Source organism: Vicia villosa, linkage group LG7 (assembly GCF_029867415.1).
Source record: "Vicia villosa cultivar HV-30 ecotype Madison, WI linkage group LG7, Vvil1.0, whole genome shotgun sequence".
NCBI lineage: Eukaryota > Viridiplantae > Streptophyta > Magnoliopsida > Fabales > Fabaceae > Vicia > Vicia villosa.
Genome location: NC_081186.1, coordinates 92,675,137 through 92,702,540, shown reverse-complemented (window position 1 = coordinate 92,702,540; position 27,404 = coordinate 92,675,137). Strand labels below are relative to the sequence as shown.

The 27,404-nt window shown below is 38.0% G+C and overlaps 1 protein-coding gene and 1 non-coding gene across 2 annotated transcripts; one reads left to right on the top strand and one right to left on the bottom strand.

Moving 5' to 3' along the window:
• Window positions 1–342: 342 nt before the first annotated feature.
• LOC131615857 (4-hydroxyphenylpyruvate dioxygenase) lies at window positions 343–3,111 on the top strand. The gene is made up of 2 exons (XM_058887027.1): window positions 343–1,651; window positions 2,755–3,111. Exons 1-2 carry the CDS (start codon window positions 519–521, stop codon window positions 2,924–2,926), a joined length of 1,305 nt encoding a protein of 434 aa, XP_058743010.1. The 5' UTR covers window positions 343–518; the 3' UTR covers window positions 2,927–3,111.
• A 2,536-nt stretch (window positions 3,112–5,647) lies between these two features.
• Window positions 5,648–5,719, bottom strand: TRNAE-UUC (transfer RNA glutamic acid (anticodon UUC)). The gene has a single exon. It is a non-coding gene; the product is annotated as a tRNA-Glu (tRNA).
• Window positions 5,720–27,404: the final 21,685 nt, after the last annotated feature.

The window sequence follows — 27,404 nt, the reverse complement described above, 5'->3', positions numbered from 1 at the left end:
TTAATTTACATACTCAATAGTGATAAAAAAAATATTCACATACTCAATAAAATTCATTAAATTAAAATACTAATTAATTTCAACAAAATTTATTAAATTAAAATATTAATGTATTAAATAAAAAATGTTATTATATTGCCACAATATAATTAAAAAAAACTAATTAATTTTCTTTTTAAGTCAAAAGAAATTATATTAATAAACTACTAGAGTGCATAAAAAATGCCTCAATGAATGATATACCATTTTTATTTATACTAATAAAAGAAATCTAGTTAGTCAAGAAAAAAAACTATAAAAACCATTGAAAGTCATTTTTTTCCACTTCAATTCATATCATCTTCTCTTGTCTCTTCCTCTATCCTCATCCATCTCCTCTCACTAACCATTTCTATCACGACACCGTTCTCCAATAATATCCCGCCACGTGTCACCTTCCCATAACTTCAAAAGTAACAACAACACTAACAAGTAACAACAGCACCAAACTCACCACAGAAACTACAACAATCATCTCCATGGGCACCGAAACAGAAACCCAAACCGGGTTCAAACTCGTTGGCTACAAAAACTTCGTCCGAACTAACCCAAAATCAGACCGGTTCAAAGTGAACCGCTTCCACCACGTCGAGTTCTGGTGCACCGACGCAACCAACACCTCCCGTCGTTTTTCATGGGGACTCGGAATGCCTATCGTCGCTAAATCCGACCTCTCCACCGGAAACTCAGTTCATGCCTCCTACCTCCTCCGCTCCGGCAACCTCAATTTCCTCTTCACCGCCGCATACTCCCCGTCCATCTCACTCTCCTCTCCCTCAACCGCTTCCATTCCCACCTTCAACGCCGCCGCGAGTTTCGCCTTCGCCGCTTCCCACGGCCTCGGCGTCCGCGCCGTTGCTGTAGAAGTCGAAGACGCTGAACTCGCCTTCAACACAAGCGTTGCTCACGGTGCTACTCCGGCGTCTCCTCCCGTCGTCCTCGACAACCGCGTGAAACTCGCTGAAGTCCGTCTCTACGGCGACGTCGTTTTGCGCTATATCAGTTACAACAACCCGAACCAAACCTCCGAACCTAATCCAGACCAGTGGTTCCTCCCTCGCTTCGAACCGGTATCAGATGAATCCTCTCACTCGTCGCTGGACTTCGGAATCCGACGACTCGACCATGCCGTCGGTAACGTGCCGGAGCTTTCCTCCGCTATCAAATACCTAAAAGAATTCACTGGTTTTCACGAATTCGCGGAGTTTACAGCCGAAGACGTGGGAACAGCCGAGAGCGGGTTGAACTCGGCCGTGCTGGCGAACAACGAGGAAACCGTGTTGCTTCCGATCAATGAACCTGTTTATGGAACGAAGAGGAAGAGTCAGATAGAGACTTATCTGGAGCATAATGAAGGTGCTGGTTTACAGCATTTGGCTTTGACATCTGAGGATATATTCAAGACTTTGAGAGAAATGAGGAAGAGGAGTGGTGTTGGTGGATTTGAGTTTATGCCTTCTCCTCCGCCGACTTATTATCGGAATCTGAAAAATCGCGTTGGAGATGTTTTGAATGATGAACAGATTAAAGAGTGTGAGGAGCTTGGGATTTTGGTTGATAAAGATGATCAGGGTACTCTGCTTCAGATTTTCACTAAGCCTGTTGGAGATAGGTATATCCTCTTTTTTCATCATATATCATATATCTCCGAATGCTACACCTATGAAAAAATGCGTGTCTGTCATTGCAATGTCGTGTTTTCTGTCTTTGCTTCACAGTATCATATCATATACATACATGCAATTTGATTATTATGATTTTATTTATTATTTCCTTGATTTGATTTCCGTATTATCATAGCAACTTAGACTTTGATGATATGGTTTGACTTGAAAAAATGTAGCTAAGACCTGATTGATGGGAGCACCTTAATTCTATTCTAGGATGAAAGCATCATCTGCCACACTTTAGTTGAACTCAAAATTATTATTATTGCAACTTAGACTATTAAAGAAGTTAAATTGTTTGTTTTTGGGTCCGGGTTCGGGTCTGGATCCTTTGCAGCAATGCAGTGAATCCGATGGTTTGGCAATAGCTAGATTGGTGTTGCATCTGAGCCGTTGCTATTAATACTTAACCTGAATTCGACAGCTTGGGAATAGCTAGATCGATGTTGCGTAAAATTTTAGATAGTTGATGTTACGCGTACAGGAACCCTCATCCTTTCTCTTATATTACAACTGATTTACCAACATAAGATGACCGGCATGGGCTACATGGCCGCCATAGTTTGCTCGATAAATTGGGCATTCCCGGCCCTAGACAAACCGTTGAGCTATGAGAATTCTTGTCACTCAAGCAAGTAGTTAAAGGTTTGAATTTTGATTCTTGTGTATGTAAAGTGGCTAGCTGAGAGGAGAAAACCATTTTAAAGCTTTCAGATTATTTGAAAAGAATATTCTCCATTGATGACGGGTGTCCTGTACTAGTGCAATACATGGAACAAAAAAAATATTGGTTCATATATTGTTGACAATTTGATTCACATCTTCCCTTACCAATAGTGGGAATTTATCCGATGTTTTCGGGTATTTGGGTAGTAATAATGCTTAGACTTGACAGTAAGGCCTTAGTGAATGGGATTGTTTATAAAATAGATTTAGCGAATATCTAATCTGAGCCGTTTGATCTCAAATTAATTGTCGAAATTGTTTACTCCATGAAACTATATGAAATAGTTAATACTGATTGTTTTCTCTTGTGTAAAATGTGCAGGCCAACCATATTCATAGAGATAATTCAGAGGGTTGGATGCATGCTGAAGGATGAGGAAGGGAAGGAATACCAAAAGGGAGGGTGTGGTGGCTTTGGCAAAGGCAACTTTTCAGAGCTTTTCAAATCCATTGAAGAATATGAGAAGACTTTGGAAAGTAGAAGAACTGCATAATTCTTGTTGTGATGATCTTGGATGATGGAAGTTTGAAGCTTTTGTTGGAACAAGATTGTTCTTATACTTATACAAATAAAAGTCAATCAATACATATAAACAGATAGATAATAAATGTTTTATATGTTACTATTTTGTTAGAAAACATACTTCAATACAATAAATATGATGTCTCTTTTATTATATGTGAACTGGTGTCAGCTAAGGTTTTTTATTTATATTTTTTTGATGAAGAAATGCAAAATAATATGCCTCTTTTTAGGCCTAAAATGCAAAAGCAAATTTTGTTATCCTTATTGAAATATTATGTTCCAAATGACAAATAATTTGAAAATTGGACTAGATGATTATTTAAGTATAACTTTCAATTTTGTGTTTCTTTTAGCTTTGAAGTTTTTTTAATAATTGTTCTTCTTGTTATGTATATGATGGATGATGGACATTGCTAGCATTTCAATTTGAACAAGACCCTATGATATTTAGTTATTTGGTAAGTGTTAATCCCATTAGGTTCTTCATTAGCCTGTGTATATCTTGGAGAAATGGGATGATGTTTAGTTATTTGGTAAATAATATTAACTTGCATATAAGGAGAAAGGAGTTTTCATGTTTGCACTAATTGTGGACTCGTATGGCCCTTGATCTCGGACAATTGTTTTGTCCATCTCTCTGTCTCAGTCATAGTTTGGGGATGTATAGTTGAGTACGATCCCACTTTTGGTTGTGGTTTAGTGTCTTTTAACAAATTATTATCTCCTTATATGTATTTGTCTTATTCGGGTTTGACCCCATGTGGTCGGTTATGTGTTATGAGATATTGTATAGTCGAGGTTGAGTAGATGTGAGAATCTTATGACGGTCCACTATCAATGTGGTCGGTAATAGACTATGAGATATTGGATAATCGAGGTTAAGTAGATGTGAGAATCTTATGACGGTCCACAATCAATCCAACATGTCGTCTATAAGAAAGAAATGTTTTAGTATCCTTGTCAAATCATGTGCAGTATGTAGTCTATTGCGTGCTATAAAAATCAATTTAATATTTGGAAGCTATGATGGTCTACATTCCTTAAGCACAAATCTTGCAAGAGAGAGGTCTTTAAACAAATGATTAAATGTTGTATTCCTCCAAACATGGGGGATAAGGTGTATAAGAATCGATGCACCCCTTTTTTCATTGAAAGGTTTCACTTGGTGATTTTGGTGATTGATGTAGAAGTGGCGTAATGGTGGTGTCCATGTGTGTTGGATCATGCCTTCATGCAAAATGACGTGTATCCGTGCGCAAAGTTTGTTCAGCTTCGCTTACTCTGACACTGTGTCATTACCTTTCATATAACTTTTGACACTTGCTACACATTATTTTTCTTGTTAAGTGTGAATCATTGTGCCTTCTTAATTTTATTAGGGATGTCCCTTTAGGATCTTTGGCGCCTATGATCAATATCTACGTGTTGAAGGAGGAAACATGCACCTGAGGGTCGTTCTTTCCATCGAACACCACTAGAGTGGCAGTTTGAAATCCTCTAAAACTAGAGTGTCTCACATTTTGCTAGACATGGGTTAAGGCTTTTCAACCTCTATTTCATCATAGAATAATTTTTCTTGTCGTTGTTGTTTCTAGATGATCTGGACGGTGATTGTATGTTTGGGTTCTCACAACACATTTCATCCATAGCATCATGCATCTTCATATGGCTTTCTAATCTCCAAATCTAACATGTGTGGCCACCATTATGAAAGAGCAACCAGGATAAAAAAAACTATTGAAAAGTATGACTCATAAATGTTATATTGGGCTCTACGGTGACCGTCAATTGTACTTGATATAAGTACAATAGTATAGATCTTGCACGTGATTTGCTACACAAGAGGTTGTATGCGAGTGATTTCTATGTAATGCGATGATTTAACCTAGCCCTTGAGGTAAATATATATAGCCCTATGTGATGTAGTGGGACGTGCATAGTCTTGAGACTATTTTCTTGTTCTTAATTAGTATGACCTCGACTCATCTTGGAGCGTAGTGGGTGATTCACCTCTAAGGAAATTTCAGGACGTGAGCCGAACATCTGTTCTAATGTTGAATCTTATTAAAGATCTCTCATGCATCTCATGTGACTATCAGAGATTGGGTTGAGATTATTGATACTATGTGAATCTGAACTACAATATTTATTATAATCCATAACCTCTCAAGCACGGGTCTATAAGAAAAAGTGATTAAAGAAAACATGGTAGTCCACTAATATAGTGTTGTAGAGGTATTAATAATCTTTTATTCTTAAAGTGACATAGGAGGGAAGATCTATTGTTTCTCATGCTAAATGTTATATTTTCATTTGGTTAAGTCATAGGACTCCTTCATTGAAATATTTTTTCATGTAAATATGTAATTCAACATTCTTTGTACTGAACTAAGAATTTACATATGTGTGTTGATTTGAGGTCTTAGTCCATTTCCTGAGAGTCATATTATTAGTAACGGTTGTCTTGTGCAAGTGCAAGATATGTTTGGGACTTTAGAGTAACACACTAACGCATTATTAGTAAGGATGTTTATGTTTGGGACTTTAGAGTAACACACTAACGCATTATTAGTAAGGATGTTTTGTTCAGAATGTTTTATGGGGATGGTGGCGTAATGGTTTATGAACAATGAATACAATAATGATGTCACTGCTTGATCAGTTAGCATTGTGAATGAAAATAAAAAAGTTCCATTGCCGGGAATCGAACCCGGGTCTCCTGGGTGAAAGCCAGATATCCTAACCGCTGGACGCCAATGGAATTGTTGTGTATCTGTTGAACATTTAACTAATTGTACTTTAATAAAGTTGCAGTATTTTCATCTTCCTAGCCAAACAGAAAAATAAGTAAATTACTTTAATAGGTACTTTACGGATTTTTGTACATATTTTTAATGAAAAGTAATTTAATCAAATAATTCATTTTACGAAAAGGATTTTCATAAAAGTTTTTTTTTTTTTAGTATCTTTAGGACATCATTAGTTATTTTTTTGTGACAATTTGTAGTAAGAGTTCTTCATCATTTTTATTTTACTTAGTAGCACGGACTCAATTAAAAATCATTAGAAAGTCTAAAAACTTCATTAGAAACTATTTAGAATTTTGAAAAGCCGAATAAGAATTTAGAAAACCCATTAAATTACTAACAATTTGTGAACTTTTAGTAAAAAAAATAATCAAAACAACTTGTGAACCCAATTACAAATTTTTTAAGTCAAAAAACTATTTACAAGTTTTTGAATTATTTAGAGACAAAGGAATAAGTAAACCCATTATTATCTCATATTGTATACAAGAAGAGATAGTATAATACTTATTTTAAAATATAAAAAAAAAAGTCCAATAGAGCAATATGTCCAATAGACACAAGTGACAAAATTAATGTTGACATTCATAAAGTCAATACAATGAACTAAAATTAAATAATCGTTATAGAAGAGCACACGCTTTTCCTTCATCATCTATGAGTACTTTGCTTAGAAAAACAAAAACAAAAAACCACTCAAGCATGCTAAAGAATAGATTATTTTAATTTGAATATCAAGTATATAAATATGTAGATACATTTACCTATGTTTCATTCACATAAAGCAAAAAGAAACTATAGAAGAATTAATATTGAGTTATAGAGCAAGATAATGAAACAAACTAACAAAGGGCTTGTTCCATTGGAAGTGGGAAAAGGGAAAGAAAAAAATATGCAAAGGATTTGGGTGAGCATCAAAGTGATTCATCATCCCAAAATTGTTAAGTTGTTAGAACAATCAGCTAAAGAGTATGGATACAAGCAGCAAGGTGCTCTTAGAATCAGATGTGATGTTGACAACTTCAAAGCCATTATAGAAGAAAGTGGTAGCATCCATTTGGAGATAGTAGATGATTTGTTTTGGTCAAGTAATTTTAATTTCTTTCTAAACAATTTCATTCTTTAGGTTTCATCTACTCTAAAAATAATGTTATTGAAGATGTTATAGATACTAAATATAATTATGTCTTTTATTACAAGTATGGCTATAGAAAAGTTCTTGAGAAAATTATATGATGGAATCTTAAGCATAAGTAAGAAGTCTTATATTACCTGGTCTAATGGTAGTAAATGGGTGGCTTAAGCTAGAAAAGATAGTCTCATAAAAGCTATTTATAATCAGTATTAGATTATTTTTTTGGTGTTTCCAGGTTCGATCCCCCGCAACTGCGATCGGGAGGGGATGAAACCACTTGAAATTAAGAAATTTCTTAATGCACCCTATGAGGTGGAAAAGAATCATAAAATATATTTTCGGATGCATCTTTTGTATAACACGCCAACGAGCAAAAATGAATTTATCCTACAGTCAAATTTAATGTTATTTCGGAGATATATCCGTAAAATAGTATCAAATAAATTATTTATTGCTCATTCCAGAGAGTTATATGGAGATGTATATCCAAATATTTAAAGCGGGAATTTTAAAAATTAGTCACCCTTGCATGTTAGATTATACCAGAGATGTACCTTCGGAAAAATCAAATGTGTTATTGCTAAAAACAGCCACCTGCATGATCATGCCTCATTTCCATTTTTTTTCTTCCAAAAACTCTTTCATTCTCAATCAAGATTTTTACTCCAAAACTTCGTTATTATGTTTCATCAAATCAAAAGGAGCAAAAGAAGTTGGAATTTTAGGTAAAGTTCATTTATTTTAACTCTAATTGCTCTCATTAATCATGTTTTGATGGTGAAAAAAGTTACGTTGTCTCCAGAAGTGTATTTCTAAATTCTTTATAAACTCATCCAGATATGCATTTTCGGAAATTGTCTATTTTGATTTTCCATCAATTTGTTTTATATTTTAGATGTTTCTTAGTATTTTAAGTTTTTGTTTTCATTAGATATGGTGCATCTCGATGTTTTTCCCAAACATATTGTTTCTCTGAATGATTCACTTGTAGTTTTGAAGGAGGTAGATGTTGGCAACTATTTTAGAAATGAACAAGAGTTTGAATTTCGTGATCACATGCTTCGATGGATTCGTACAAAGGCATCCAAAGTGGGGTTTAATGTTGTAATCGGAAGGTCCGATAATGGTTCGAATAAAAGAGGTGCATTTGTGACCATCACATGCAAAAGAAGTAGGAAATATATACCTCCTCTCCGAAAATTCAGAGAAAATATGAGCGTTCCTTTAAGTTGTGTGGTTATCGGTTGGCAAATAACAAGTGGAAATTTAATTGGTAATTAGTTGAAAGCTTGTTAAGTAAACACCTCCAAACCAAAAACGATTTTGAGGGCAGAATGGTTTTCGACCAAATCCAACGCCATCGATCTTTATAGACACCTGAATTTCTTTTAAAATCATAAGTAGATTTAAGCGTGAGCTCGCCCAAAGGAGAATTCCTCCAAATCCTTTTATCCAGACAAAGATCAATAGGAATATGGAAATTACATATTTTAACTTGGAGAGAATCGGGGATATTATGATTACTACTCGAAAAATCCCATTTATGATCAATGATGAAAGAGTTGACAAAGAGATCTTCAACAACAGTCTGGTTCCCCATGTCCAAGATCAAAGGGGAACCCCACCAATTATCATACCAAAAACTAATCAATTTGTTATTTTCTAGTATACAAGAAGAATTATCACGAATCAATGGAGTCTCATTCTTGACACAAGACCACATTGAGGAAAAAAATGTGATGCTTAATGCTTTTAGTCTTCCTCAAAACCCAACGCCTAAGAAGAATTCCTCAAGTTTGCTCCAAATTGAAAAAATCCCATCCAAGCTTTATATTGATGGTCTCATTTGGAGCAACCAACAATCTAAGGCCTAAACCACCTTCAAAGATTGGTCTGTAAATATTTTTCCAAGCCACTATGACAGATTTACTCTTGGAAGAATCACCACTCCAAATAAAGTTCCGAGCAGCTCGCTCCAAATCTCTAGCAGGAGTAACCGGCTACACATATATAGACATGGAATGATTGAGCATATCTTGAAGGATAGATTTAATGAGCTCGACTCTACTGGAAAAGGATAACAATGACCTTTTCCAAGACGCAAGCTTGTTTATGACTTTGTCGGTTATCAGTTGTATAAATTTAGCTTTAGGCCTTCCTTTAAAGATGGGCACCCCAAGATAGTTAAAAAAAATTCGACATAGTCCCTTCATAGGTATAAGATTCTGCATAATTAACAACTTGTCCAGAAGCCAAAGAGTATTCTTTGAAGACAAAGATGAAATACCTTATATTAGAAGTATTAACTTTACAAAAGATGAGAATATCGTCAGCATAGAAAATATTAAAAGGAACTTCGATTTTTTTAGGACCCATGATCAAATTGAGATAACTAGAGTTCACCAACTTCAGAATATTCCTGCTGAGAACTTCTTCATATAAGAGAAATAATAAAGGAGATAAATGGCCCCCTTGACGTACGCCTCTAGTACACTTAAATTAATTGTGAAGCAAACTGTTGACAAAAATAGAGAGCCCGGTAGAATGCAGAAAATTATTTATCAACTAATAGAAGACTGAGTTAAAACCAAACTGGTGGAGAACTTTCAGAAGAAATGGCAAACTTAATGAAGGTGGAGAAAAACACAAGAAAGGGGGGATTGAATTGTGTTCTTTATCAAATTAAAATTCCCTTTCTATAAATTCTTTTCTTTCTCTTAGTATCTCATATTTTGTATGCTTTAATGTTACGGAAGCATGTTTGAAATGGAGTTGCATAACCAATGAGTACAGTTCTGAAGACATTCCGCGTGAATGATCTCAGTTAAATGAATTGTTCAGAAAGTAAAAGACACGTTCATTTTTATCCTGGTTCACCTTCTGAATAAGGCTACCTCCAATCCACTCTTCTCAGGTGATTTGCCTCTCAATAGAGGACTTAATCCACTATATCCAATCTTGATTACAACTGCACGACAAACCGTCGTGACTAACAACCTGCACAACCAACTGTTGTGACTAACACTGCACAAGCTAACCGCTAGTGACTAACCCCTAGATGACTGAACCGTTCAGTGATCCCATCTGGATATAACGTTCATCAATCTAGTAACCTGCACAAGCCAACTGCTCGTGACTCACTGCAATGGACTGTTCAGTGATCTGATCCACAAATATAACATACATTGACTCCTGCACAGCCAATTGCTGTGACTAACTCCTACACAACCAAACTGTTGTGACTGACCCTGCACAAGCCAACTGCTTGTGACTAACCATAGATGATGAACCATTCAGTGATCCCATCAAAATATAACATTCATCAATCTTCTGGCGATTACAAGTGTGCTTCTTAGTTAAGCAGATTTTCTCCTATGTCTAAGTACATTTGTTTATGACACACTGACTGGAAGTCACTTATGGTTCCTAAACATTCTATCAAAAGTTTCCTAAGATATAACACACTTCGAGCAACAACTCTATGTGTTTTAAATTTAATTACAAGACTTAAAACATCTTGGATTTGTCTTCTGGATGAGATATATGCATGTCTGTTGGTAAGCAGAATATGAGCATCAGCTCAGAATGTTGAGTGCTTCTTCATGCTGATCTTCGTCTTCAAATATTCTTAAGCTGATTTAGAGCAACAGCTCTATTGTTGATTGCTTCTGATTTGATCTTCATTTCTTCTTCAAGCAGATTTAGAGCAACAACTCTGTTGTAGATTTCTTCTTCAAATGATCTTCGTCTTCTTCTGAAACCAGATTAATAGCACTAGCTCTTGTATTGATTGCTTATTTCAGTTTGGTCTTTTCTAGTCAGAGTAAGGAGATTAGAGCTTCAGCTCTTGAAATTAATTCCTTATTGTAAGACCATCTTCTTTTCTTCTTCATAAGCAGATATGGAGCAACAGCTTTCATGTTGATTGCTTCTTGTGCGTAGATCTTCATCTTCTTCTTGAATACTGATCATGAAGCTTGTTACAGCTAATAACACATTTAATGATCATAGGAAAACATGATACACTCTCGAGCAGCAACTCAGTGTATTCAGTTTCTCTAGTCATTCAATGTGAGCAATATATGAACTGATCAAGTATTAGTGGATTTCTTAAAACTCCATTGGAGGATATTGCATTACATGCGGGATTTCCTCTTTCACTCTTTTAGATTTTCTTCTCATAGGAATCTGATGTGTATTTCAACATAATTGATTCATCACACACTTTTTGTATGTTGCCTCTTGATGGTGCAACTTGATTAATCTTAATTTTCTTGCTCGCTCATGCTGTTCTCACTTCATTTTCTCCACTTTGCATAGGCATATTGTTTGTGTATAACAACACTATTGATTCTTTTATCACATGATGAGTATGTGTTGCCTCTAATGTATCTTCGGAAGCATGTTCTCACATTTCTTCTGTTATACTTTCATGCTCAACTGCTCTTTACAGATTTTCTCTCAAGATATCTTTTGCTGCATTCTGTAGATGCACTGTGGTTACACACTCTAGATGCACACTCTGGATGCACTATTGACACATTGGGTGCACCATGGACACACACATTCAAGTTTGAAGTTTGATATATATATATATATATATATATATATATAGCTTGATGTATTATCGTTGGAATCTAGCCGTTGAGATTTGTTTGAAGATTTCTTTGAATGCTTTATCTCAACTGAATCATGAATGACAAGTGTTGCTCTTGGCAGAATCTTATCCTTAGCGTGATGATGACAGTTGGTAGCGCATTTCATTGGTTAAGCTTATCTTTCCAACACGCCGCATGTGGGTTGCTTCTTCAATCAACCTTGGGAGTTGTTCCATTAATTTGTTGTAACCGTTTTGTTAATGATGATGTTTGCAACAGTTTTTCTTTTGATTCTGAACTTCTGCCTTTTGTAGGCTGAAATTGAATTTTCTTTTCTTATCCGCGTGTGCCTTTGTTGTTGTAGCTTTTGTATGTCACTGCATTACTCTATCAGAACTTCTGATCTTCTATTCATGTGATCTTCTTGTTGTAACGGATCTTCATGCATATTGATATTTCTGTTTAAATCCTTGAAGCTTGTCTTGTTGAATTCTTGCTCTTTGTACATAACTTATGATGTTGTGCTTGTCTTGGGATTCTTTCTGATGCTTGTGCTTTTCTTTCTGATGTTGTTGTATAAGGCTTATATCATAATATCTTCCCACTCAATGAAATCATAAGTAATAAAATTGTTACACATAAAATATACGTTTGTTATCATCAAAACCAGATCCTGAACATAGATTCTCAATCTTGTTCTAACACTTAAGTGTCAAATACTTTAGTTATATCCACCTTTAGAGAAATATTACTGCACCAGACTTAAGAATCAAGAAAATTAAGAGCCTCCAAAGCTAACCCAATATAGTCTTTAATATGATTTCCCTAGATGAAACCACATTGTTCAGGAGAGACAGTATGAGGCATTAGAGGAACAAGTCTCTCGGCAATAATTTTGGAAATTATTTTGAACTTGAAATGGGATAGTGCAATAGGAATAAATTCATCTAGAGAATATGCAGTATTACTTTTTGGAATAAGCACTAAAGTATTCGAGTTAAAGCTAGGGAGGATCTAACTCAAAGAGAAGAATTGAATAACCACTTAAACATGTTGCTCGATGATCTACCAATAGAAATAAAAAACACCCCATAACCATTGAGCCCAAACGCATTTTTACGGTTAAGAGGAAATTTGTTTACGGTGATTTCCGGTAAACAACCGCTAGCCCTCCAAATTATGAATATACTTTGGTTACTCGCAGGATCGACTAGATTGATCCTAGGACATGTGTCGAAAAGTTATCTTTTATGATGATTCGATTCATACTTTCTGAGTTTTGGTTTTCTTTAACAAGATGATTCTAATCTATGAATGACTGTAAAGTAAAACTAGACAAAATGCATCGAAGTAAATTGTAAAGAGTAAATTGAAATTGGTTAGACAATAAACATAAATGACTTCGACAGAAATGTAAAGGAATTTAAACTGTAAATGTAAAAGATTCGACGAGAAAATAAAGGAATGTTAAAATACTTCGTTCTTGTAAAGGAAAGACAAATATATAAAAGATGATGGTGTTACACGTATATTTCTCAGCGAAAATTTTTTCTCTAACGCTTGATACTTGAGTAATTTGTGAGTGATTTGTATAAAATGAACACCCTTGGATCCTACCACTAAGACCCTTATTTATACTAATTCGACCCTAGCGGTCCTTCTCTAACGAAATGCCACGTTGCTCGCTTGCATGCGCTTCGAATTCCTGGGGCTTCACATGTCCTCCTTGATTCAAACAAAACTTTTTGAATTTCAAATCTTCCCGCTCGAACCTTCTTCGAATCGTAGCAACGTGTCCTTCATGAGAATATATCAAAATACCTTAAGTTTCGACGACCTTTATGTTTCGAAGGCCACTTAAGGTTTCGAAGGTCACCTATTCCAATTCAGCTTCGATTTAGGAACCTTCATGATATATAACAATCTCAAAAATAGCCATTCAAAGCCATTCTTCCTTTGAGACCTATATCTTCGAAGAATACAACTATTATTCAAAATCTCCAGCTAACAGAAGCATGGTGAGGAGAGAATTCATTATGCCATCCACCAATCTAGGAATAGAATCTTCAACCATGGATAAATCCTATAAAACTAAAACGTTAGAAGCAAAAATATTCTAAAAGAAGTTCACAATGTGGGTGGCAATTTGGTTTAGCTCAGCATAGATCTCCTCTCCATATTTAAGCATGGTAATAGGCTTGAAAGAACTCCTGATTTTAGAAATGTGATGGAAGAAATTTTTATTCTGGTCCCCCTCAAGATGCACTTCATGTTAGAACAAGATTTGTTCTGATCAATTATCTTAGTTTTGATGATAACAATAATATGAATTTTGCTTAAGATAATATGGTACTCTAATCCAATGCAATTTCCTTTTCAGGAAATATATAAAGAGTATGCATAATTCAGCGCTCAGAAGCTTTGTCTCAAAAGGTTCAGCATGCAACATCAGAACATGGTCTGGCAAGACATCAGAAGATGGTCGAAGCAGAATCAGAACATGGGTCTATGGAAGCATCAGAAGAACATGAGATCAGAAGCACTGAAGTTCTGATGGTATCACGCTCAGAAGCACTTCAAGGTCAGAAGATCAGAAGATGCTTTGCACCAAGCTGTTTGACTCTGATGATATTCAAACGTTGTATTCACAAACATCAGATCAGAAGAAAGTACAAGTGGCAGGCTACGCTGACTGACAAAAGGAACGTTAGAAGCTATTAAAGGCAACGTCAGTAGACACAGCGTGAACAAGGCTCGAGGTAGTTGACAAAAGCGTATAACATTAAATGCGATGCTGTACGGAACACGCAAAGCATTAAATGCACTCAACGGTCATCTTCTCAAACGCCTATAAATATGAATTTCTGATGAGAAGCAAGGTTAACGACTCTGAACCAATTCTACACAAATTCTGTGAATATTAACATGCTGAAACGCTGTTCAAACTAAAAGCTCAGAATCTTCATCTTCATCAAAGCTCACTACATTGCTGTTGTAATATATTAGTGAGATTAAGCTTAAACGTTAAGAGAAATATCACTGTTGTGATTATAGCTTTTAAGAAGCATTGTAAAACTCTTATTTGATTACATTAAGTTGTAAGTAACTAGAGTGATCAAGTGTTGATCAGGATACTCTAGGAAGTCTTAGCTTGTGTCTAAGCAGTTGTAATTAGAGTGATCACGTGGTGGTCAGGATACTCTAAGAAAGTCTTAGCTTGTGTCTAAGCATTTGTTCCTGGAGTGATCAGGTTGTGATCAGGATACTCTAGAAGACTTAGTTGCGGACTAAGTGGAAAACCATTGTAATCCGTGCGATTAGTGGATTAAATCCTCAGTTGAGGTAAATCATCTCTGCGGGGGTGGACTGGAGTAGTTTAGTTAACAACGAACCAGGATAAAAATAACTGTGCAATTTATTTTTATCTGTCAAGTTTTTAAAGCTACACTTATTCAAACCCCCCCTTTCTAAGTGTTTTTCTATCCTTCACTTCATTCTAGATTTTCCTCTCCAAAAACATTCTTCCATGTTAAGAGCAAGAGATAATCTATCTTGTGCCTCCAATTCTAGCCTTTTAATAGTACCGTCCCCACCCGAAATCTGAGTTTGAGCTTGAATCCAGTTTAAATTTTCTTCAGCCAATTTTAAATTATGAGTAATATTACCGAAGGAGGAATGATTCATATTTCTTAAAATTCTTTTGAGCATTTGAAGGTTCTAGTAGAGGACGAATGTAATGCCCCGAATTTAATTAATTATTTAATTAAATTAAATCAAGGATTTATTCGTTGGAATTAGTCAAAGTCGGGATTTATCGGTATTATTCTGAAGGTGTAATTGGATTAATATGTTGATTTGAGCAGTTAAGTTTATGGTCGGATTAGTCGGAGAAATACAATTGTGAGTTGGTATTAATTAATATATGGAGCAATTGTAGTCGTATAATATTATTGGGAATAATAATCGTTATGTTATGTGATTATTTATTTATGTGTGTTATTTGGCTTAATTGAGTAATTAGAGGAATATTATTAATTAGGCCTATGTGAAAGAAATATGACACAAAGAGATTGGATTGTGGGTTAAGCCCAATTAAGAAAAGAAGGATTGTAAGAGAGTTAGGGTTTTAGAGACATAACTCTTATTTGGAGAAAGAGGAGAAAGAAGAGAAAGAAGATAAAGAAGAGAAGAAGAGAGGAAGCTATGGCATGAAGAGGAAGAACTCCATTAAAGAAAGTGAAGCTTTTGATAAGGTAAGGGTGGGGTTCTTACTCTCTAAGGGCTGGCATGATGATGTTTATGGTGGGTTAGATTGTATGTTATTCTCCATGGATGTGTGAGTTTGAAATTGTTAGGTTTTGAGTGAAATCAATTGGGTAATGTTGTATGTATTGATGGAAATGATATGTTATAATGCTTCTTACCATGATTCTATGTATGGGTTTTGAATTATAACATGTTCGGTAGAAAGAATGTGAAAACCTACCTTTTGGGAATTGGGTGAAATTCATAGATTTCCATGATTAATGAGGTTTTGATGAATCTAGTGGTACGTATGAGTTGTATATATGATATGTATGTGAATTTCGTGTGCAATTTTGAGCTGGAATATGGATTTGGGTGTAGGGATGAACTCGTGTAAATCAACTCTGGAAGGCTAAATCAACTCTGGAAGAACAAGCAAAGGAAGTTCAGAGGCGTCAGAAGTTCAAAGAAATTTGAACGTGGAGAATCTTCTGATGACAGAAGATCTGACAAGAAGAAGGCTGTCTGCTATGAGTGCAATGAGCCTGGACATTACAAGAATGAGTGTCCGAATCTTCAGAAGGAGAATCCCAAGAAGAAGTTTCATAAGAAGAAAGGTCTTATGGCAACCTGGGATGAGTCAGACGATGATTAAGAAGATGAGCAGGCTAACTGTGCACTGATGGCGACAGAAGATGACGGATCAGAATCTACATCAGAATCAGATTCTGAAGAGGTATTTTCTGAACTATCTAGAAAAGAGTTAGTTTCCAGTCTAACAGAACTTCTGGAACTCAAAGCTCATCTTAGCATCAAATACAAAAAGCTGAAGAAGCAATTTGAATTTGAAACTAAGAAGCTGGAATTGGAAAATTCTGAACTAAAGGAAAAAGTTTTAAATTTATCCAAAAACAGTGGATCTCCTTCTGAAACAGAAAAAGTCATTCCTAGCATGAATCATATTCTGAAAGAATATGACTTGAGCTTCAGAAAATTTTTATCTAGAAGCATAGGCAGAAGTCAACTTGCTTCTATGATATATGCTGTGTCTGGAAATAATAGAGTAGGCATTGGTTATGAGGGTGAAATCCCATACAAGCTTGAATCTGTGGATGATATGAAAATATCATACAAGCCTCTGTATAACCAATTTAAATTTGGCCACTCCCATGATATTAGGCACACATCACATGCACAAAGCTTTCACGTTACACACACTAAGAAGCATGTGACACAACCTAGGAAATATCATGAAACTCACATTAAAAATTATCATGCTGTTCCTCCTATTGCTTACAATGTTAAACCCAAGTTCAATCAGAACTTGAGAAAATCTAACAAGAAAGGACCCAAGAAAATGTGGGTACCTAAGGATAAGATTATTCCTATTGCAGATATCCTTGGCTGCAAAAAGGACAAAGCACAACATGTCATGGTACCTGGACTCTGGATGCTCACGACTGTCATACCCCAAATTTGTCCTACCCTTTACTTCTAACTGGCTTAGGCTTTGCGTTCATGTACATACATCATTTAGGCTATAACTCACATGCATGCATTCATACCATTGGTACTATTCAAAGATTAACAAGGAGGAGCTTTATTGCAAAGAATTGTTGATCAGAAAATAAGAAGACAGAGGTATAATCAGGTGGTTCTATGTTCATTGAAGTCCTCCTGGATTGGGGTGTCTCTCTGCTTCAAATCAGGGCATTGATTAGAGGGTACAAGCTTGCAAATCATCTAGTTCTTTAAATCAGGGTTTCTTTGACCAAAGTCAACCAGTTGACTTTCTGGTCAACATTTAATCAGAAGTGGCTTCTATGTGTGGAAAACTTCTCATACTGACTGTGTGGGCGTGTTTGTTTGACTGAATGTGGGTGGAAGAGATTTAATCGGGAATTTCATCAATAGTCGGAAAAATCGGAACAGTTGACTTTTGGGTCAAAATCGGGAAAATTATTCAAATATTGACTTTTGGTGGAAAATTAATCAAGAAAAGTCGAAGAACGGATAAAATCGGGAGTTCGGCAAAAAGTTGGGAAAAATAGAAAAAAGACATTCCAACACTTAGGAAAATTTTTTGATGTCTTAAATCTTGTTGGGCGGTCCACTTCAGCACCAGATTACACGTGGCAAACGACATTTTCCGGAAAAGTTTCCAACATCAAAGTTGTTCCTCTCATGGAGGAGAACAACTTTGTAGTTGGACACTTTTTCATTTGAAGCTTGTATGAAGAGTTAAAGTGGTGTGAAGTTGCTGGAAACTCATTTGAATCAAGTCACATTCCAGGTCACCAGTCAGGTCATGACCTGGCATTTTCACAAACACATGGCATGCCAAATCTCCAGCCATTTTTAGAGCTCTACAGAAATGCTATGAATGCAAACTTGGTATCATTCTCTTCCTCGCCATCTCCTCTATCCATTGAAACAAGAATGAGTACAATTGGACAAATATTGAGTGAGATACAAGCCTTCAAAGTGGTGCCCCAACCCTGACCAAATTCTGCAGGCAGCCATGACACAGAATTCTGGGCACGCAACGTATTTCAGCAAACACGTGGTGGACCAAATGTCAAAGCCTATTTCTTCCTCCACAAGTCTCTATCTTAAACAAGCCCAGTTCTAAGCTATTCCTTGCCATGTCCTCTATCCAATGAGACCAATATCACTGATTTTGGACATGTATTGATCGAGATAGAGAGGCTCAAAGTACCACCCTCGCAGAGTCACGTTCTGGCCATACGCATGGGACAGCATGCTGCTGGGCGTATGCAGTGGTATTCGCATGAATTCAAGGCCATTTTTCTCATACTTTTAGGCTTTATTTTGAGATATTTTCAACACCAATCTTGTTCTATCCCATGCCCTCTTTGATATGACACCATTCTTGCATCATTTAACAACCCATGGCTTGAGATATAAGTGTCCAAAGTAAGCACCACAGCATGAAAAAAAAAAAAAAAACAAAACAACACACAATTGCACTACACACACATTAAAGTCCCACATTGGAAAGATGAAAAAGTTGTGCTACAAGTCCCACATTGGAAAAATGAGAAAGAGGTATTGCAAACTATTCCAAGTCCCACATTCAAGGATTGAGAATCACAAACTAATGGTTGGCAATATAAATAGAAACTCATACATCAACCATTTCTCACCTTCACTCTTCACTATATCACTATACCTCTCTCTCTCTCTCTCTCTCTCTCTCTCTCTCTCTCTCTCTCTCTCTCTCCTCTCTCTCTCTCTCTCTCTCTCTCTCTCTCTCTCCTCCTCTCTCTCTCTCTCTCTCTCTCTCTCCCCTCTCTCTCTCTCTCTCTCTCTCTCTCTCTCTCTCTCTCTCTCTCTCTCTCTCTCTCTCTCTCTACAACTCAATCCAAGATTCTCCCATAGGTAAATCTCACAAACCTCTTTGCATATCATGTAGCAAGTTTATGCATATTTTGTCCGACATTAGAAATCTTTTATTAAAAACAAATAAAAATAATTTTCTCCTTTATCTTTTTCTTTGCAATTTATTAATTGTTTCTTCTTAAATAAAAAACAACAAAAAAGATTTTCCACTAATTAGATTGTTAGTTTTTTTGACTCTCTAGACTTTAATTGTTTTTTTAGAATTTAATAGACTTTTTACATAAAACAATAAAACAAAAATAATGGTTTTTATTTTATTTTATATATTTCAAATTAGTATCTCTTGCATGAAATAAAAATGAGATAGTTCATGAATATATTTTCACAAATAGTTTAGATTTAATTCTTTCTTTCTTTGTGAATATTTTCCATATATGTGAAATGTCTAAAATGCCCTTGATCCTTAGTATTGTCTTTTCCATTTAATTGCTTTTTCCTCCCTTATTTTCTTGTAGAATTAGAACAACATAGAATATAGAAAATAGGCTAGTCTCCCCCTTTTCGCATTCTTTTTTCTTTTACAACCATAAAACATTAATAAATACTTGAATAAAATCCCCTTAAAAAACACCAACCAAAAACACTTCAAAAAACCTAATAAATGTTCAGACTTAAAACAAAAGTGAGGAAGTGATGCGAGACCTTGTAGTAGGTTCTCGTCATCATGGAATTACCCTAAAAGACACAAACCAATCATTTCTTTTTCTTTCGCCTGCTTGGCACCTAAGGGCACCGTTATCTCCGCTCCATTGCATCCTAGGTCGATCCCTTATGCAAGAGCGTGAGCGTTAACTCCGCCCAACTAAAAAACACAAAAACAAACAGAAAATCTTTAGCCGAGCTACGGTAACTCTGATTCCTGAAAAGGATACGTAGGCAGCGGGGTAGGGCCCGTGCGAGTACAATTCTTTTTTTTCCCTACATTTTGCATTCATTTCGCATATAGGTAGACATAGTACACACCCTTTAGATAGAAACAAACATAGGTGGATACCATCGAGTACGATGGGCGTGAGGGGTGCTAGCACCTTCCCCTTGCGTAACCGACTCCCGTACCTAGATTCTCTGGTCGCAAGACCTTGTTCCTTCCTTTGTTAGGTTTTCTGATATTCCTTTCTCTTTTGGGATAAATATATTGGTGGCGACTCTGTTCATTTTTCGCGAGCGTGCGACAGCTGGCGACTCTGCTGGGGATGTTGCTAGACCTGTTGCTGGTCCATCCTTAGTGAGTCGATCCTAGCCTGCGTTTGTTTGTTTATTTACTGGGTGTTTACTTGTTTTTTATGTCTATACCTTGTATATATGTTTGCATGCTTATTCTTTGCCTGCATATCATGTTTATTTCTGTTTGCACATCATGCATATGGATTATATTCTGTGTTCCTTGGGGTCTTCTGTTCTGTTTTGCAGGTGGGGGGTTTTTGAGGTAAAAGGCCCACTACCCAGGCCAAGTGACACCTAGGATTAGCGTGGATGCTCATGTTGGCTCCCGTAGCTCTTGCTACGATCGAGTTGATGTGGGGTACCACAACTGGGCGAGGTTCTTTCATGGAACACTGTGTCTGGCACTCTTGTTGCCTCAAGCACTTTGTACCCCATGGGAACTATAGACCCCAGTGACCATTAGGGACCACCTGTCCGTGTCTAGAATTCATACCCGTGAGTTTTGGGGAGGGACAGGATACCAGCCTTCATCATACCCGGATTTCCATTTTGCAATCTGAAGTCAAAATTTTGAACCTGTTACAATCAGTATTACCCAGATGTTCAGAGCTGCGAGGGACATTCATTCTCTCACCACATCATGCACATGACACATCATGCTATTGCATCCACCTCACTTCATTCGTGGAGAAGCCTAAAATTTATTTCTAAAGAGAAAAGAAAGGAAAAGAATATATACATACCTTTTTGCAAAAAAAAAAAGAAAAAAGAAAAGGAATAATGAAAAGATTTTAGGATTCTCCCAATGAAATGCATTCCACCACATCATTTAACATGCATGTTCATTTATTTTCAGGAACTTTTTGGCTTTGTCTCCGACTAACACATGGCTCCACCACTGAAGACTGGCAAGCGCAATTACTCTTATTCTTTTGTGAATCCTAATCTGAAGTCTGTTGAGTGTTTGGCAAAGAAGATCACACCGGATGAGTCAACCAATTTCCGAGAAAAATATGGGTACATTCTGAGCCTCCTCAAGATGCCATTCACCAAGGATGAGCAAGAGGGAGTTCACACTTTGCTTCAGTTCTATCATCCTTCCCTCCGTTGTTTCGCATTCACTGATTATCTTTTGGCTCCTACCTTGGAAGAGTATTCGTCATTCCTTGGCATTCCTGTTGGGAAAGAGGTACCTTATTATAGTGCCATGAAGGCCCCTGATTCCATTAAAATTGCTAAGGCTCTTTATTTGAGCAAGTCAGTCGTGGAGGCAAGTCTCACCAAGAAAGGAGGTTGTCATGGTTTTCGTATGGAATTCCTGGTTAAAAGAGGTTGTGATGCTGCTGAAGCCAAAGAGTGGGACACTTTTAGAGCTATCTTGGCTCTAAGTATCTATGGTATTGTGATGTTCGCAAATGTACCTGACTTTGTTGATATGAATGCCATCCACATATTCATTCTGCAGAACCCCATTCCTACGCTTCTGGGGGATGTTTATCATTCCGTTCATCATCGTAATGAGCAGAAAGGAGGTTTGGTTAGATTCTGTGCTCCGCTGCTATACCGTTGGTTCAGATCACATTTGCCGGAACGTGGAGCTTTTGTTGATAGTAGGTACACATCCAGATGGGCTGATAGAATTATGGGGCTTAGAGCTAAGGACATTGTCTGGTACAACCGATCCTTGGACCATATGGAAGTTGTTATGAGTTGTGGGAAGTTCAAGAATGTGCCTCTCATGGGCATCAGAGGTGGGATCAACTATAATCCTATCCTGGCTAGAAGAACATATGGATACGCTTTCATTAGTCCTCCTGAACAAGCAGAGATCGCTGAGAATATTTACTATCATTCAGCCACCAATGTTGGGCAAATGGCAGAAGCTGCGCAAGCCTGGGAGAATATTTGCTGGAGAGATAAGAAGTATTTTGGTCAAAGAGACTGTGCGACTTATAAAGACTATACTGAGTGGGTTGAAGTTGTGGCCAACACCCAAGGGATGCCCTTCCCTCCAAAAGATCCTTTGTATCCTCCTGCTGGTGTGCAACCCAACATTGTCTCCATGCCTTGTTATAATCAGACTGTGGAGCAGAATCGGAAATTGACTGAGCAAATGGAGACGATGCAAGTTAAGATGAATACTGATAGGCAAGAGAAGCTTTCTGCCCTTCATAAGTTGAAAATGAGAGAAATAGAGCTTGAAGAATTGTATGCTAGAGGAAGTACTTCTCAGAAAAGGTCAAGGGTGACCATAGACTCTAAATCTGCTAAATCTCAAGAGAGGGAGATCAAAGAGCATTATGAGGATCAGTTGGCGGAATTGACAAGGAGGCTCCAAATCCAAACTGATATAGCCAAATCAGAGAAAGCCCGTCGAAAGAAAGCAGACAAGCTCCTTCTGGAACGTCAGGCAAAGATTGAGGGGTGTTATGAAGAGATTCGCAAGTTGAAGGGTCGAGTGGAAGAAAAGGGCCAAAGTGATACTCAAGCTCAAGAGGAGGCCAGATGTTGGGAATTGAGAAGCCGTTACTTGGAGACCATGCATTTCAGAAAGGACCTATTGATTCAAGAAGTTGTTAAAAGACCAACCCATGCTGAGACTAAAAAGCTGTTTGGGGAAATGAAGGCTTGGAGCTATAAGAACATTGGAGATAGCCCACTTCGTCATTTGGACATGGGAGATCCTGCTTAGTATTGGTTTTTGTTATTGAATCACCACCAGTCTTGTTGGATGGGGTTGTTATTTCCATTTTCTGTATTATTGGCTCATGAGAGCAGAATATTTTGTACTTCAAACGTGGTTGTGGAATTAATCGATTATGTTTCCTTATCCTGTTTGCTTATCTCGGTTGTGCTTGTCTTGGTTATGCTTCACTATCTTCTCCGTTATCTTGTGTTGTTGGTTTGAGACAAAGCTAAAAAGTCTTGGAAATAATAAAACATGCACACATGCACCCATGCACTCATATCATACTGCATTTTCAGGTTTTTATCAGATTCTAATTGGGGTCCCTTCCAACAATAGATTTCTTTTCCGACGACGAAGCTGACTTTCTTACATCCTTACCGCACCAGGAGCAACGAGAGAATCATGGATCAATTTGAACAGAATCAAGCTGCCCTCCGTAGGGATATGGATGTTATGGGGGAAAGAATGACCCAACTTATGGAGACTCTTCATGTCGTTGTCCAAGGACAAGAAGAGCTCAGAAAGAGCGTTGCTGGGCTGATCAAATATACTCCTACCAATTCTGCTGATGGAGGGGTGAAAACTAAGGAGATTCCTGCTGAGGGGATACCAAAGGTAGTGGATGACCACCACGAGGTTATTGACCTTGAACATGATCTTACTGCTGAGTTGACTGAGACTGCTAAGATGTACCAAGCTCTCGAAGAACGCCTTAAGGCCGTTGAGGTTGCTAAAACTTCGAGTTTCGACACTGCTGCTATGTGCTTGGTACCTGGGATTGTTATTCCCCCGAAGTTCAAAGTGCCAGATTTTGATAAGTACAAGGGAGTTACCTGCCCAGAGACTCACATTCGTTCTTACTGCCGTAAGATGGCCGCTCACGCTGAGAACGAACCTCTGCTTATGCATTTCTTCCAGGATAGTCTCACTGGAGCCCCATTAGAGTGGTATATGAAGCTCGAGAGGTCTAATGTTAGTACTTGGGGAGAACTTGTTGATGCCTTCTTGAAACAATACCACTACAATACTGCTATGGCTCCTAGCCGCGCACAGCTGCAAAATATGTCACAGAAATCTGAAGAGTCCTTTAAGGAATACGCTCAGAGGTGGCGTGAACTTGCTGCTCGAGTCCAACCTCCTCTATTGGACCGAGAGTTGATTGATCTGTTTATGGGAACTCTGAAAGGGCCGTATCTTCAGCACATGGTTAATAATACTTCTCCTTCCTTTTCGGATGTAGTCATCATTGGTGAGAGGGTTGAGAACTGTGTCAAAGCTGGTACCATTCAAGGTGTCACTAGTCCTAGCACCTCAAGTGGTAATGGTAAGAAGCCGTATTCTGGGTTTGTGAAGAAGAAGGAAGGTGAGACTAGCACTGCTTCTGTTGACCAAGGCCGAGCTCCTGCATATTCTGCTGTTCCACCTCCTTATTATCCGGTGCCTTATGCTGTTCCTAGTCCGTATGTCCCTCAAGCATATGCTGCTGCTCTTCCACAACCATGGATGGCACCCCAACAGCCTTTCGTACCACAACAACAAGCTGCTGCTCCTCAGAATCGCCAACAAAATCCTAGGCCTCAAGGTCAAAGAGGTCCACAGAGGCAAAGATACCCTGACAGGCGTATAGATCTGGTTCCCATGCCGTATGCTCAGCTTCTCCCCCAGTTGCTTGCTGGTCAATTGGTACAACTCCGTGAACTTGGACCTCCACCTAGTCCTCTCCCTCCTGGTTATGATGTTAATGCTCGATGTGAATTTCATTCAGGGGCCCCGGGCCATACTATTGAAAAGTGTAGAGCATTAAAATACAAAGTTCAGGATCTCCTTGATGACAAACTTATCTCGTTCGCTCCCACTGGTCCTAATGTGCAGAATAATCCTATGCCTCCTCATGCTGGTGCGACCAATGCTATTGAGTTATGTGATGATCAGATCCTAGTAAATGATGTTAATGAGGTTAGGATGCCGCTAGCAGTTGTCAGAGAATATCTTATGCAACAAAAGGTTTTGTGTGAGCTACATGACTACTGTTTGCAATGTTCTTCCAATCCGGAGGAATGTGTTAGATTAAGAGAGGAAATCCAAAAGTTGATGGATGAAGGTGTTATTAGGATGGAAAGGGTTGTTTCCAGTGAAGATGTGGCCACTCTAGAGATACCTTACTATCCTGCCGAGGCGTCAAAGAATCAAAGCACCCCTTTGGTTATTCGTGCTCCGAGTACTCCCTTGGTCATTCAGGCTCCGAGGACTCCGTTGGTTATTCAGGTTCCAAATGTTCCTTCGACTCCTTCAACCTCGTCTATTGTTCCCTCTCCTGCGAATGATTCTAAGGCTGTTCCTTGGAGTTATAATGCCGTGTATATTCGAGGGAAGAAGTTTGACTGTCCTCCAGTGGGCACCTCGAGTATCACAAATATTACTGGCACTAGTGGTATTACCCGTAGTGGTCGAATCTTTGCTGCCCCTCCTCCGCCTCCTAAAGAGACCAGTAAAGAGGCTAGTACACAAGCAAAAGGAAAGCAAGTTGCTGTTGATCCTCCTGTAACACGTAATGCACAAGATGCCGAGCAGCTCTTGAAGATCATTAAGAAGAGTGATTACAAAGTGATTGACCAACTTGATCAGACCCAAGCCAAGATCTCCATCTTGTCTCTCTTGGTGCATTCTGAAGCTCACCGTGATGCTCTTATGAAAGTTCTGGCTTCCGCTCACGTGACTCAAGACATTACCGTGCCTCAGTTTGAAGGGGTTGTGACCAACATTGCTGCTGGTAATTGTTTGGGTTTTTCCGATGATGAACTTCCACCTGAGGGTAGAGCACATAACAAAGCGTTGCATATCTCAGTCAAGTGTCTGGATGCTGTGTTGTCTCGAGTTCTGATTGATACAGGTTCTTCTCTTAATGTGATGCCCAAAACTACTTTGTTTAAGCTGAGTATGGATGGGGTTATGATGAGACCATGCACTATGAGTGTCAGAGCATTTGATGGTTCTAGAAGGTCCGTAGAAGGGGAAATTGATCTGCCTGTCTTGATTGGTCCTCACATGTTCTATATTGCCTTCTATGTTATGGATATACGTCCTTCATACACTTGCCTCTTGGGTCGTCCTTGGATCCATGCTGCTGGGGCTGTGACATCTACCCTCCATCAGTGTTTAAAATTTGTTGTGAATGACAAGATTGTTGTGATCACTGGTGAAGAAGATTTGATAGTCAATAATCTGGCGTCATACCGTTATGTTGAAGTGGAGGGAGAGATACAAGAGACACCTTTTCAGGCCTTAGAGATTGTGTCGGTTGATAAACTCCCTGTGATTGAGAATAAGAAGGAACTCGGAGCGCCTCTCTCGTCTCTAAATGATGCTAAGGCCTTCTTAGAAGCTGGTACTCCCCACAGTGCCTGGGGCAAGCTGATTGATGTTCATGAGAAGCGAGACAAGTATGGCCTTGGGTATCAACCATCTTCTTCTACTCAACTCAGCATAATTCCTGGAAAGAAGGTGATTCCCCCCATTTCCCAAGTGTTCGTCAGTGCAAGCACCAGTTCTGGAAGTCAGGTTCTCGCCGTGGATGATGATGATGAAGAAGATCTCTCCAGATTCATCTGCCATGCTGCGCCTGGACAGGAGCTCAACAATTGGACCATCTTGGACATCCCCAGAGTCACTTTTATGGAGATGTAATTTTCTTGTTTCGATAAGTCATATGCTTCGCCCTAAGCATTTTGACCGCTTGTATAAAGAAGGGCCCCCATGTTGCTTCAATTTGTTTAATATTGAATGAAAATCATATTTTCGCATGCAATTACTGTTCCATTTCTTTCATTTTTGTTTTTACTTTAAAAACTTTTTCAAAAATGGCAAAGCTTTTTCTTTTTCTTTCTTTTTATGTGATGCATTCTAAGGCATAAATCATCCATCGTGCAGATCCGGCTCGAATTCCACCAAAAATGATAATGTTACAGTTCCACGTCTTAATATCCTTGAGAATCCAATTGACCAAACTGATGAGGATAGTGGGGAAGATTGTGAAGTCCCTGAGGAATTGGCAAGACTTTTGAGACAAGAGGAGAAATCTATTCAGCCACATCAAGAAGCCATAGAAATCATCAACCTCGGTTCAGAAGAAGCAAAGAGAGAAGTCAAGATAGGGGCTGCTTTGCAAAGTGATGTAAAGAGAAGGTTGGTTGAGCTGCTTCGAGAGTATGTTGACATCTTCGCCTGGTCATACGAGGACATGCCTGGTTTAGACACGGATATAGTTATGCACAGGTTACCGCTCAAACCAGAATGTCCGCCTGTAAAACAGAAACCACGAAGAACTCGACCTGATATGGCTTTGAAAATCAAGGAGGAAGTTGAAAAACAGTTGAAGGCGGGTTTCT